The 13,804-nt window shown below is 42.2% G+C and overlaps 2 protein-coding genes across 10 annotated transcripts in view; one reads left to right on the plus strand and one right to left on the minus strand.

The window, feature by feature from the left end:
- Nucleotides 1-1,649, plus strand: part of lrba (LPS-responsive vesicle trafficking, beach and anchor containing) — a 198,657-nt gene extending 197,008 nt beyond the window's left edge. For all 7 annotated transcript variants that reach the window (XM_030050866.1, XM_030050903.1, XM_030050886.1 and 4 more), the window contains one exon: nt 117-1,649. In XM_030050866.1, the coding sequence (XP_029906726.1) occupies nt 117-207 (91 nt within the window). In that variant the 3' untranslated portion in view covers nt 208-1,649. The remainder of the gene's footprint in view (nt 1-116) is intronic.
- A 725-nt stretch (nt 1,650-2,374) lies between these two features.
- Nucleotides 2,375-13,804, minus strand: part of dclk2a (doublecortin-like kinase 2a) — a 52,492-nt gene continuing 41,062 nt past the window's right edge. For 2 of the 3 annotated variants that reach the window (XM_030050942.1, XM_030050935.1), the window contains exons 12-17: nt 13,127-13,260; nt 12,434-12,511; nt 11,798-11,894; nt 10,514-10,594; nt 10,207-10,320; nt 2,375-6,266 (exon numbers count right to left, since the gene is read on the minus strand). In XM_030050942.1, the coding sequence (XP_029906802.1) occupies nt 4,989-6,266; nt 10,207-10,320; nt 10,514-10,594; nt 11,798-11,894; nt 12,434-12,511; nt 13,127-13,260 (1,782 nt within the window). In that variant the 3' untranslated portion in view covers nt 2,375-4,988. Of the gene's footprint in view, nt 6,267-7,890; nt 7,904-10,206; nt 10,321-10,513; nt 10,595-11,797; nt 11,895-12,433; nt 12,512-13,126; nt 13,261-13,804 lie in introns of all 3 variants that reach the window. The other variant, XM_030050950.1, reaches the window with a different exon arrangement.

The raw sequence follows: 13,804 nt of genomic DNA on the forward strand, positions 1-13,804 counted from the left end.
ACCTGACACACACTCACTTGCTGAAATGATCCAAATTTAATTAAAAAAAAAAAAAAAAGGTAAATTCACACCAGGTGGGAAAGAAAACTCATCATGCTCCTCCTATCTTCTCTAAGGTGCATCATAACTGGCATGGCATCCGGGAGTATCGTGCTCTTCTACAACGACTTCAACAGATGGCACCATGAGTACCAGACCAGATACTGAGCTGGCAGCAGCACAAATTTGACTGACAAAGTTGCATACTTATGGGCGATTCAAACTGGGCGTCTATTCCACGTCTGACTCCTGTCAGTGGCACTATTCTGTCCATATTCTGATATCCTGAATGTATCTCAATGAAAGAAGAAAAAAAAATTGAGCTGTTATAGCAAAAGAATTAAACTATTTTTAAAAAGAAGGGCATTGCTATATTTTGTAGATCATATAGAAAATTTTCATATAATATAAATCATAGGGTGGGGGTTATATTACTGTATGGTTAAAAACAAATCTATTTTTAGCTGTAAGAGTCTATTTTCATCTCCTCAGAAGGAAAATAAGGATTTCTGTGGAACTAGTGAGAACCATATCTATGGACTTAAAAATCCAAATATTTGTGTACTTTAGGGTGAGTGATTTTTTTCTCTCAGTAGGTGTGACCATGTGGGGAATAATTATTGTCATTCATTTTTAATATTTTTTGCTATTGTGGCAACATGAGATAGATTGAACTGAAAGTTCTCAGCAAATAATAACTGAGTACTTGTTACTGGATATAAAGAAATAAATAAGGAGGGAATATACATATAAATATATCCTGTTTAAATGTAGTCATCCATGTTCTGAAAATGCATATCCATTTCCTCTGTACCTCTTGTGCTTGCTAAGAGATTGCACTTCCATGCATGGCTCACAACTCGAGTATAACTTATCAGACCTTTCATATTACCATCTAATATGTGTAACGGCACACATGGAACAAAACTTGCCAGCAATAGCGTTTTAGAGTTACTTGATGAGCTTTATATAAATACAGGTAGTTGAGGATGTCAGGAAAACCATGTCAGGGGTTCTGCTCCCTTCTTTTTTTAGCCCGTAAGCGACTGAAAAGGCAAACACCTGATTGTGTTTCTCATTACACATTTCCAGACAGGAGAATCCTGATCAGTGTCCACAGTGGAAATGGAGTGAGGCTATGACAGGTGATTGGCACGGGGGCGGGGAAAATTCAGAGCTGTTTTTTGCAATACGTCTTAAAACCGTGTCCAAACCACGCTAGCATCTTCAGAGTCCTCTTTGAGTCCTGTCTCCAAACCAGCTAACCACAAAGAGAGATGTGCAATGAAAGGGAGGACTTGTTGCATTGCACTGACTGTGGTCATTTCCTCATTAAGACAGCCTAGATCGCAGATTGTGTAGTTTTGATTCTAACCCAGCGCTAAAATGGCAATGAGATGCATATTCCATGAGCCCTCAGTATAATAAATGTCCTACTGTACCTTGTTTTGAGGAAACATTCCTTTGAGTTGATCTGAGCTTGGTGTGGTTTGAGTCTCCAATTAAATGACATCTACTGTACCTTTATCACTCAATATTTTTGGCAATCATTTTGGAGTGTTTTTGATGTGTGCTGAGTTCTGACAATAAAATGGAATTTTATAACTTGACTTGTCCTCTTATTTGTGCATCTCTCACAATGAATACAGCTCCCTCCAGTGGCTGTGTAGACATCCTACAGCTTTACAGACACCAACAAAGTATTTTGTAAACGAAATATTCACCACAATTAAACATGTATTTGAAGTCTTTATTGCATCTTTATTTGTTGCTCTGCTAATTGAAAATATCAGGACATTAAAAGCAGCCACTAGCAAAAACTCTTCTTCCAATTGACATTGTTAATCTACTTGTTTGAAACTGACTTTTCATACAAATTCCCCTTTACAAACTGCATTGACAAAGCATTATGAAAGTCTACTTGGACTAGATTTACACAAAAGAAGCTAAAAGACATACAGTACCAACTTGACTTTGTGTGTGTGTGTCTGTGTGTGTGGGGTTTGTCTTCCAGGGAGGCAAAGAGAGAGGAGAGGCCGGGGGTCATGCAGCTTAACGACTAAGAAAAGTGAAGTGTTTACAGGCGCCTCATTGAACCTTTGAAGCAGTTAGGCCTACCAACAGCAGCTGGGATAAACAGTGTACATTTTTGAAACAAGTAGGAATATGTGCTAAGGAAAAAAAATCACGACATTTCTGCTAATTACAAATAAATTATTTGACACCCCATTTTTCAGCCAAGCTGGTTTTGATAAAGGCATCTTCAAGCTACTGAACAGTTAGCCAGTGGCCAGGCACATACCTTTCACCTAAACACATTCAGTTTTTTAATAAATCCAACAGATCAACAACCATTTGTGGGTTATTTTGAAAGAACAGAACTGACCGCGGTAATTTCGATCAGCCTGTAGTCCAGCAAAATCAAACAAACTATGACAGGCTATGAGACCATAATGTGCACAATCCATTTCCTTGTCTTTGCAGTGTTTCCAACGTTGCAAGAAGCAGTTAGTGTTTGCAAAAACCAGTCGTGAGGCAAACCACAGGCCTGCGATTTTGGTTCCTCGCCTGTTGGATTTATCGTCACTAATTTGGTGTACAGCAGTTACGACTACAAGGGCCATGGCTGGTCGATCACAAGTAGGCTCAGGCAAGAAAACAACTTAAACAAACCTTCAAGTTTCAGTTGGATAACTAAGGTTTTTTTTCCACTATATACATCTATGGAGTTCACACCAAAAAATATATACAATCAAAGAATGCGAGTGTGTTTGTGTGCGTGTGTGTCAGTGGTCTGGGGTGGACAAAATAACAGAAATACCACCAGTAAATGACACACTTTGAAAAAAACAAAGCTTTAAAAAAAACAACCACCACCTTTATGTGTGAGTTTTGAGAACATCATGAAGCAACTACCAGAACTTTACAAAGCTAAATATTCAGAGCCTAAATGGCTGGAACATCAACCACAAACCTGCAAAATCATTTGAAGTGGCAATGGGGACAATTTCAAAAACTATCCCCACACAAACAAACATAATGCACAGGCCAAATGGAGCAGAGGCCATAAAAAAAAAAAAAAAAAAAAAAAATATCAAAGCCTGTTGACAGGAACAGGATGCCACAACACTAAACCCTCAGAAATAACCATACAACTGAATCCTAGCCATTTAGAAACCACATGTATCCAGTACATAAAAATGCTTGTAAGGAGCGAAAAACCCTTGGAAATGTGAAAAAAAAAAAAAAAAAAAAAAAAACTACTATGGTCTGATCTGATGACATGTTATTTTGCATATTGTAGATACTACTGTAACCATGCTAATATTACTGTCCTCACAGACGTCTTTAAGAGTGAACGTGAACACAAAGTGCTCAAAGGGTGTGGTGCAGAGTGTGACATAAATTTCTCCAACGTTTTGGGGGGAAATACCCTTTTTGTGACTTAGCCAGACTCAGACAAGATGTTGGATACCATCTTCACCTCTGTACATCCTGTGGATCGCTTCCTATAAGTAGTATTTTGTGTTAGCTTAGTAGAAAGACTTGAAGTCTATGGGAGTCATTAACCAAGCATCGTCAAAGTGAAAAAAAAAAATAAATAAAATAATATATTGTTTATTTGTCATACACGTCTTGGATTTTTTTTTTTTTTTTTCTTATAAAATGAGAGTCATCTCAGGAGAAGTTAGATGATGGATCTGTAACTGCTGAACAACATTTATCCTTCCATCTATCACAGTGATCTGTGCACCGCTGAAGGTATATGAAGATCCAGCACAAAGTAACTTCTCCTAAAACAATTAGTTTTTCTGTAATTCCAAGACATGTATTTCAAATATACGACACACTGTGTAAATAAGACAGAACTAGTCTATGACTTCCTTAGACTTCAACTCTTTATGCAACGCTAAGAAAATGCTACCCATAGGAACTGATCCACTGGACACACAGAGGTGAAAATGGTATCCTACATCTTGTCTCAGTCTGGGTAAGTTGGTAAAAGTTTACTTTGCCAAAAATGTTGGAGTATGCCTTTAAAGAAATGCATCCTATGGCCTATGGCATGGTCCAATGTCCCACTACAAAGTCCAGCAACCCCAGGAGAACTGACGCTGTTCTGAAGGCAAAGAGCTGCCCAACTCCTTATTTAACACTTCGTATAAAAATGTTGGTAGGTATTTCTTTATTTTGTCCACCTACTGTATGCAGTAATACTGTTTCCTTTATGGGGGAGACTAAATTAAACAGACAGTCAGAGATAGGGTTGGTTGTGACCATAGAAATACTGATACTGGTTATAGAGAGTATACATGGATCTAAGGCTGCAGCTGTCCCACAGCACTACAGGTAACTAGGCTAGCTAAGTTCAGACGTTTGATATGTTGACATATTTGCTAACATGGACACAATGTGTCTCACTGCAAAGCAAAAAAAGACACCACAAGGGGAAAAGAAGTGTGTGTTTGTGTGTGTGTGTGTGTGTGTGTGTGTGTATGTGTGAGTGAGTGTAACAAACATCTATTTACATAATAGCCACAGGCAATCCAGATGAGATCATAAATAAAAGAAGAAAGAATTCACATCAACATGATATAATATGCATGGCCTTCCAAAGACAACCACTCAGAACATACAGCAATATTCTTCCCTTTCTCCACATCTCCCATCAATAAATACAAGCATATATACAATCAACCAAGTGTTATCAAAAATGCCTTGCAACCTCGTCAGAAAATGAGTGAAGTAATAATGAGAGGAAAAAAAAAAAAACAGACAGCAGCCACTGGCTCAGGTACAGCTACTGGGAATGCTCTAGCCTCTGAAATGTCACGCTGAGAAAAAGGTGGGCAAGGTACAGGAATGACACAGACATGGAATGAGGCTTTGCTGAGGGTACAGGGAAACACATCTATCAGAAGAGACGAGCTATCTAAATCATCTCCACCTCAGAACTCTCCAGCAAAAGCAACATCAGCAGGTAAGAAACTAGGTGAAAGAGGGACAGGCGGGCCAACGGGAGAGGGTGGGGTTTCACAAAGGGGGGGTGTAGAGGGAGGAGAGGGAAACATGGTAGGCTGCAGGGGAGAGGAGAGAGAGTGGTAGGCTGCTTTGATGGGAGAAGAGGGAGAGGAAGACGCTTGTTTGGTAGGAGAGGCGGAGCGTGCTTTGAAAGGAGAGCAAGGGGAGGAAGCACTTTGTTTGGTTGGAGAGGAGCAAGAGAGGAATAAGCTTGCAACTCTGGTGCCTTTGGTTGGGAAGGTGAGAGTATCTGGCTTGGTGGAGAGGGAGCTAGAAGGGGAGGCTGGTTTGGTGGGAGACGAGGGAGAACCGGGAGATAGTTTGGTAGGAGACGAGGGAAAAGGGGAAGGTTGTTTGGTGGGAGAGGCCGGTTTTGTGGGAGAGGATGGAGAGAGGGACGGGGGTTTGGTGGGAGAAGTGGGTTTTGTGGGAGAGGATGTAGAAAGGGAAGGGGGTTCGGTGGGAGACGCTGTTTTGGTGGGAGAAGAGGGAGACAGGGAAGCTAGTTTGGTGGGAGAAGCTGGTTTGGTGGGAGAGGAAGGAGAAACGGAAGCTGGTTCGGTTGCAGACAGGGGAGGTTTGTCAGTAGACAACGGGGAGGAGCTTGGGATAGAGGTGGAAGGAGCTGTGTAAGGTGTACCAGTCAGGAGAGCAGGAGGAGCAGAGGGTGAGGGAGTTTCAGGTGGAGAGGTGTGGGCCAGAGGGGAAGGGGCTGAAGGTGATGTAGGTGAGGTTCTGATCTCAGGAGGGGACGAGGTAGCGGGGAAGGCTTGCGCAGTGGCAGAGGGGGAAGGGGAGAAGTGGAGTGAACTCACAGGGGCTGAGGCAGATGGATTGAAATCAAGCTTAGCAGGAAAAGAATCACTGTCAGCCATGGACTGAGAGCTGGGAGACTTGGAAGTGGGTGCAGCATTGGGCTCAGCAGTCCCTGGGCTTTTGGATGCCTCAAGAGGTGCAGTCTTGGTGGGCGATGCCAGCTTGGCAGGTTTTGCTCGTTTGGTGGGTGAGGCTACTTTGTTCGGGGATGATGATTTGGCTGGAGAAGCTGGCTTGGGAGCCGGCCCTGGCTTGGCTGGCGAGGCTGCTTTGACTGTAAGGGCAGGTGGGACTTTCTTGCCAGCCAACGGCGGCGGAGGCGGCACTGCTTGGGGCCCCTTGCAACGACGGCTGGTGAGCTGGAGACTCTCCTTATCTAGAGCTGTGTTCTGGTGACGAGACAGACAGACAGGTAGATCATCAGCGTGGCAGTTGTTTTTATAACAAGCAATGCCAATAAGGACAGAAAAAAAGAGTTGTTGTGGGTCAATCTACAATGAAGAGAGAAAACTTTGAGTAATTTAGTCGAAGATTTGCCATCCTAGTGCCTTTTCCACTGTAGTGTTAATTCTACCACACACGGAGAGCACTGGGATTTAGTGGACCCAACATTTAAAGGAACAGCTCACCCTACATAACAAAAACGATATTTCCCAATTACCCCTAGTGCAGACAGTTTCTGTGTGATTTGGCCGGGTTTCCAGTCTGCCGTGATCTCCCCTGTCTCTGGCCACCCCAACACAATGAGGCTGGATGGGTATTGTTTGGAGCTCAAACTGTCACAAATGTCCATGAGGAAAACTCAACAGTGACGCCTCTTTCCAAAAACAATTACACAGATACTCAACATCATCCACAAACCTTGGAGGGAAGAACATCAGCAAACTGTACCTATCCACTGCCAAGGAAGACAAACTAGATCTGGATAGATACTGATAGATAATAGCACAATGGAAACCTCACCAAATCACACAAACTATCTCAACTGACAGACTGTCCTTGGGTAAGAGGGAAAATACCATATGTGTTTTGGTATTTTCAGTGACCTGTTCCTTTAATGGATTAGCTTTCTTTTTATATCTGTAACCACTAGCAGCTGACAGTTCAATTCAATGTTTCATTTTCCCCTTTGATTTCCTGTAAGTGATCGAGACAAATGATGAAACAAGCCAATGGATATGAACATAAATAACTGAATGATGGGTCAACAAGTACATAAAGTATGCTTCACACAGTAGACTGACCCCACCAGAAGGCAAATCAGATCACTGCTATACTACATACAGAAGAAGGGAAAATGAGAAAAGAGGAACATTTACGTTTTCATTTCTGAAATGTCTAACCGATGTATACTGTACATTTTTTCCTTCAATAAAGACATGATATGTTCTTAAAGGACCATACCAGTGATTTCGAATGTCTGGCCCATTTACTACAGTTTACCCACATTTTACATTGCAGTAAACCACTTCAGAAATCATGTGGGGTCCTAATGATTTCACAACATATAATCAAAATCCCTCAATTTTCAAATTAGTATTTTTGATCGAAACACCCACCTTATATTCTGCAGCTAATAAAGTCATCGCCATTTGTAAACCACAGAACTGATAATTTGCTGTGACTTTTTTTTTTTTTTTTTTGCAGAGAGACTATTTCATTTTGCCCAATTTCAAGTCATCAAAACACAACAGTGGTGCTGCCGGAAAAAAAAATGGCAACTTTGTCACGGTGAGGGAATACTGGTGTAAAGAAAGTTTGTAGTCTCTGAAAGTTCATTTTCATATTGCTATGGAATGAATAGAAACCAACGGCTAGATAAAGTGTAGGAAAAATGATATTGGAGATATATGCATTGTTGTAGATACTACTGTAACCATGCTAAATCACTGGTATGGTCCTTTAAGAATGTAGGCAGGCAAACTAGTAAATTTACGGTTGTTTCTCATTTGCCCTTGTGCTGAATCTTGGAAGCAGAACACACGAGGCGTAGCGTTAAGTGTTAGTACATACCATTGCTTTGGAGCTAATTCAGAGGTGTGGTAATGCACGCGTGTTGGAGGGAAGGGAGAAGGGAGAAGCAAAAAGGGACAGAGACTAGTCTTAACTCACAGCTTCACAAAATAAAGTCAACACAAAAAGCAAGACGGCCAGTGGACAGTTATTGTTCCAGCCCAGCGCGAAACTGATCATGCAGATAATGAACACAGATCCAGATCAAGTGAACGGTGCATTTGAAAAGAACCGAGTTGGAACAATCTCACTGTGTACTGAGACTTTCTAAAGCTAAAGTCAGTGTCTGATTTAGGTAGAGTCATGTGTCTGTGGGTGCTACATTTACATATCTGTGATTAAAATACAGTGGTTAATGTGTGAATTAGCTATCCCAGTTTTAAAACGTGTAGGGGAATCTTACATCCAAGGCAACAAAGGTGTTTCAGTTTGCATCCATCTCTGTAAATTTAAAGTGCGGTGGCAATATTCAATGCAGTGGCAGAGCTCTGTTTTGTCCACAAGGGGGCACCAGAGTACCATAAATGTGGAACATGGCTGTAGCATGGTCTCGAGCAGTGTGGTTCAATCACACAGCCCAAGGAGCAGACAAATAACACAGCTAACACGTCTTCAGTGTGTATGGACAGAGAGGGAGGCAAATGAATCTGGTCTTGCGTTAGCAGTTAGTCAGCACCATAGACATGCTAAATAACCTCAAAGACAATGCGATGACAAACACACCTTTCAACAAAGCATCCATGATTTTTTTTTTTTTTTTTGCACAATATAATGTATGTAATCATTACAAATGGAAGGTGAGTAAAGGAACAGAATGAAGAGAACCAAATGCTGACAGAATCAGAGATAGGAGCTGTTGTAAGAAAGGCCAAGACAGAGCGTATAACTGGAGATTGCAGTAGAGAGTTAGCAAGGCCCACATCAGTCATTTCAGTCAGTTATTGAGAGCAGTTAATGCAGTTTACAGCTTTGGGGTGGGTGGAGGCAGGGGGAGGTACATGGGGAGGGAAAATGACAGAGGGAGTGGGAATAGCTGGAGGGAAAGAGGATGGTGGAGGGGTTATGTCAGGAAATGAGGAAGGGCAGTAGAAAAGGCATGGACTGAGGTGTGTGTGGGGGGGTTATGAAGCGTGTACCCAGCGTTCAGCTCCGGGCGTCCCCTGTGGTCCTGGGTCGGGTGTGAGGGAGGGGTGAGGAGGAGGAAGGAGGAGGAGGAGGAGGAGGGGCCAAGGCCTGGGCCCGCTTTTACACCTCAAACTGTCAAATGAGATTTACAACAAAATGAGGCTCCTCGCAGCAAGGAGGGGGGTCAAATCAGATTTCAAATCCAAAGGAGGCCCAGCACAGCCCTCGATCGTTGTTCTGCTGGGAGGCGGGACACATTTTTTCATGTGGACTTTGCTTTTTTGTGCAAAGGAGTGCAACTGAGAATCACTCCTCTTGAAAATCATTTTTTTGTGATGTTCTTGCGTAGGTTGGTACTGTGTAAGGATAGTCCGTTACTGACAGTCAGAGGGACAAACAGAAACTGAAGGGAGTGGGCTTGGCTGATGATGTGGAGGGTGACATAAGTGACAAGGAGGAAGTCCAACCCTACAACAGGAAGTGATGTAAGTAAGGCTTGAAACAGACAGGATGGAAGGATGTGACTACATGCATTTTTCTTAAACCGGTGGAAGACTGCATTGATTTGGAGTGAATAGTAAATCTATGAAAAAAAAAAAAACATCTGTCAGTCCAGCCCCTATTGCAGTTTTCATCATATCCTCCTTAAAAACCTGACTGACCTGATTACAGTTGTTCATGAAAAGTTGTATATAGTCCATCTATCATGTTTGATCATTTTTAATGTCCTTTTGGATGCCAATTTATGTAAAAAATGATGAATTTGTGTGGAAGGCAATGAGGCCAAGAGGCCAGATATTCTTGGCCAGATGAGTAATTGGGTGTAGGACTCATTCAAGAGAGTAAGGAAAATTTCAATCTGCTGTATTTGGGTCAAGCATTCACTGCCAAGCAGTGGAAAAAACATGCTTTTCATGTTTGGAAAAGGGCCTGACATCCAGTCATTATTACTACTAATACCCTGAGACCCCATGAATATTTTGTTTTAAAAGGTCATTGCTGGTCCAGAATCTCATGAAGGTCATAAGATTACACTCCAAAATGTACAGCAATAAAATCACTAAGAAAAAAAAGGAAAAAATGAGCAAAAGGATCAATAATTAAACTGATGGTTATGAATATGGTGAAAATTTCAGAAAACCATGGATTTGTTTGTGCATTTGGTTGTGATTTTTTTCTTTTTTTTCTTACCATAATGACTGACACCCCAGCTGTGGTGTTGTTGTGCTTTGGCACTGTATTAAAGTGCGTCTTCAGTTTACCTGTCACCTCCATCTTCATGTTGTTCTCCATGGCTGCATCCTCCTACACACAGAGGCACACCAACTGTAAACTGCACAATGGCTTCTCCACATACAAGCATAAAATCTGCTCAGGAAACAACGTGAACAAACAAAGTGTACCACTCTTCGAAACTTGTGACACACACACACACACACACACACACACATACACACACATACACACACACACACACGAGTTTGCTGCTATAAGATACCGTGACCCAGGGGTGGGTGAGGACGTCTTGTGCTGTGTAACGAGCCTCAACATTGACCTGCAGCATCTTGCCAATCAGCTCCTGGAACAACACACACAGTTCAGTTCAGCACGACATCACAGCAAAATGACTTCTCACCTACACTGTCGCTTGTTCACATCAACGTGGCCTCACTTGGATAACACACACAGACACCTCACACTGTCCACATCCTCACCTCAGTCAGTCAACACTGATGGAAGCTGTTGCTGCTGAGGCTTTCACATGTACGTTTTTGATGGCTGGAGCTTTAAAAAGGAATATCAGTCCAGCCCCACTGTACTGGGGTGCTAGGAGACAGTAGCCCGGAGAACCACATGAATCTGCGAGCTCATGTTATTTGCTCTAGCAGATTGATCTGGATTGATTTGTCCTTCCTCCCGTTCAGACAGATTTTCAGCTAACCTCAGCTAACCTAAGAGTTGTGATTGGCCCACGTCAGGCCAATCACAACTCTATATCTAATATGGGGTGGGTTTGATGCAATGACTGATGTTGAGGCTCAACGGTGGCTCACTGCTACCTCACACATTTCACTGCTCTGATCGGCCATAGGTCTATCCAGTTGCATCCCCGATTATCTAATATGGGACAGATTTGATACAATGACTGACATAGGGGTGCCTTTGAGGCTGAATGGTTGCTCAGTGCTACGTCATACATTGCTCTGATTGGTTGTAGGTCTAGCCAATTCCCTCCAGAGGCATTTTACAACCACTGATAATGCCTATTGACTATCTATGACAATGCCCTGTGGAAATCAAAAATAACCTGAGAGCTTCCTAATTGGTCTGGCATGATGGCACGCTAAAGAGACAGGTAAGCACACAGGAAACTGCGCCACATCACACAGAGACTATCTGCATGGACAGACTGCACTGCCTTTTTTGGATTTTCGGTGAACTGTTTCTTTAAATTTACACCGACGTAGGAGACAGTGCTGCTTCAGAGTGGCTTCATGCTGTGAAGTCTGTAACTATGTCCTTGTTTAAAGTCACAGTGGCACAGTTCTTGCATGTTAAGTGCAGGCTGCAACTGCAATACATGACTCTAATAGAGGGTTGGAGTGGAGACTAGTCATTAAGAGTGTGGGTTCACAGCTTTTTCTGTTTGAATGTATGTATATATATATATATATATATATATATATATATATATGTGTGTGTGTGTGTGTGTGTGTGTGTGTGTGAGAGAGAGAGAGAGAGAGAGAGTGTGAGAGTGTGCGTGTGTGCTAGTGATACTAACCTTGACTGAGTCTGTGATGTTGTCCCAATAAGGACTAGGAAAGTCCAGCCGCCCCACTAGGATCTGATCAAACAAGTCCTCTTGTAGATTATTCTCACTGCATGGACACACACACACACACACACACACACACACACACACACACAGGAAACATAAAATATTCATGCCGGAGCCCTTAGAGCATACTACATTTCTGTATGTGGGCACAGCAGCTTCCACAATGTGAATACCCTGCGCTGTCTGTCTTACATACCAAAAAAATAACCTAACCTCCCATTTCATAATGCATTCACTGCAGTATAATGCAATCACTGCCAAAGTCATGAGATGCTATTGATTAAACACATGGATCACAATTAGCTTATGCCAGTGTTGGAGCATGGTAAATCTCCCACTATGTGGTTTCAGGCAGGCGATCCTCAACACAATAACTAATCATGGGGAACTGCTCGTCTCTGCGGGATCACGCATAAGATAATAGGCAGATAAGGAAAACAAATCATCTTCTGCTTATTTGCATGTGATGAACATAAATTGCTTAAGTAATGAGTAGGCAGACACATGCCTGAATGAGTATTTCATATGATCCAGAGTCATGAGAGCTGATCCTGAGTGATGTGAGCTGATTGTGAATACCTTCTAAATGGAGGGAAGCCACACAGAAGTATGTATGTGATGACACCAGCAGCCCAGATATCCACCTTCAGACCATACCTGTGGAAAGAGAGGAGCAGCATAGAGAGGGAGAAAAGGTATGTGATTGGATGAAGAGCAGGTCAGTGATCGTCTACTGCAGCTGTGTCGCTTTTAACACAATATTTCAATTTCACCAATGTTATGGTCTAAACATATGGCTGCCATGTCACCAAACAAGTCAAGAGGGAAACACAACAGGGTACAGGGTACAATGCTTTGTAATACACAGGAATGTTTTTAATTGAATCTGTTCAGCTGAACTTGTCTGCTCGAGCATAAAAAAAAAAGTACTTTAAACAAGCATATTGGATTTCTCAGCCATTTAGACAAGTATGTGGTTCGATGGATATAAATACCACTCCTGCTTGTGTTGCTTCATTTAGCATGCAGAAATCCTAACTACATAACAATCTCTTTAACTTTAATCTCCTCTCATAACATATGGCCCATCACGAACACAGCAGTTCAGTTCCATAGCCTATTCTTGGTCGACCGTTGCAGATGGAAACAGATGGCTCCTTTTAACGCGGCTCACCCATCAGCTACAACACGTATGGTTTTGTATAACAAGTGAAGTTTACCCGGTGAAACTTCAGCTAAACATCTAGGAACTGACAGGAGCATGTTCCTTACCCGGACTCAGCAATGATCTCTGGAGCCACGTATGTGGGGGTTCCACATACAGTGTACAGGGGCCCCTCCACCACAGTGGCCAGCCCAAAGTCCCCCAGCTTCAATGATTTGGTGCCATCTGGATATTCAAACACCTGAGGGAAATGCGAGCACACACTCAGCTCAAGGTTGCTATGCAATTAGATGCTTAAATATTCAGCTCTTTGCATTTTTATGTATGTGTTTGTGTGTGTGTGTGTGTGTGTGTGTGTGTGTGTGTACTTGGAAATGCTACATAGTGAGGATCAGAATGTATTTTTCACCAACAGAGTGAGGAGACATTTTGTTCAAAGACATATTCTGGTTTATTGGCTTAGTTAAGGTTATGGTTAGAATTAAGTTTAGGTTAAAGGACTACCCCAATGTTTTGGGCAGTTTTCCGACTTACTCAGACTGAGACAAGATGTTCGACACCATTTTCACCTCTGTACGTCCAGTGGATCAGTTCCTATGGGTGGCATTTCTTGTTAGTGTAGCATAATGACTTGAAGTCTTTAAAAAATCCAGGACGTGTACTTCAAATACACAATCCATTGTGTGATTAAGACAGCTTCGGAGTTGCCATAAGGTATATTTTTTCAGTTTGACAGAGCTAGGCTAATGACTCCCATAGACCTCAAGTCTTTATGCTAAGCTAAC

Source organism: Myripristis murdjan, chromosome 1, assembly GCF_902150065.1.
Source record: "Myripristis murdjan chromosome 1, fMyrMur1.1, whole genome shotgun sequence".
NCBI classification, from domain to species: Eukaryota; Metazoa; Chordata; class Actinopteri; order Holocentriformes; family Holocentridae; genus Myripristis; species Myripristis murdjan.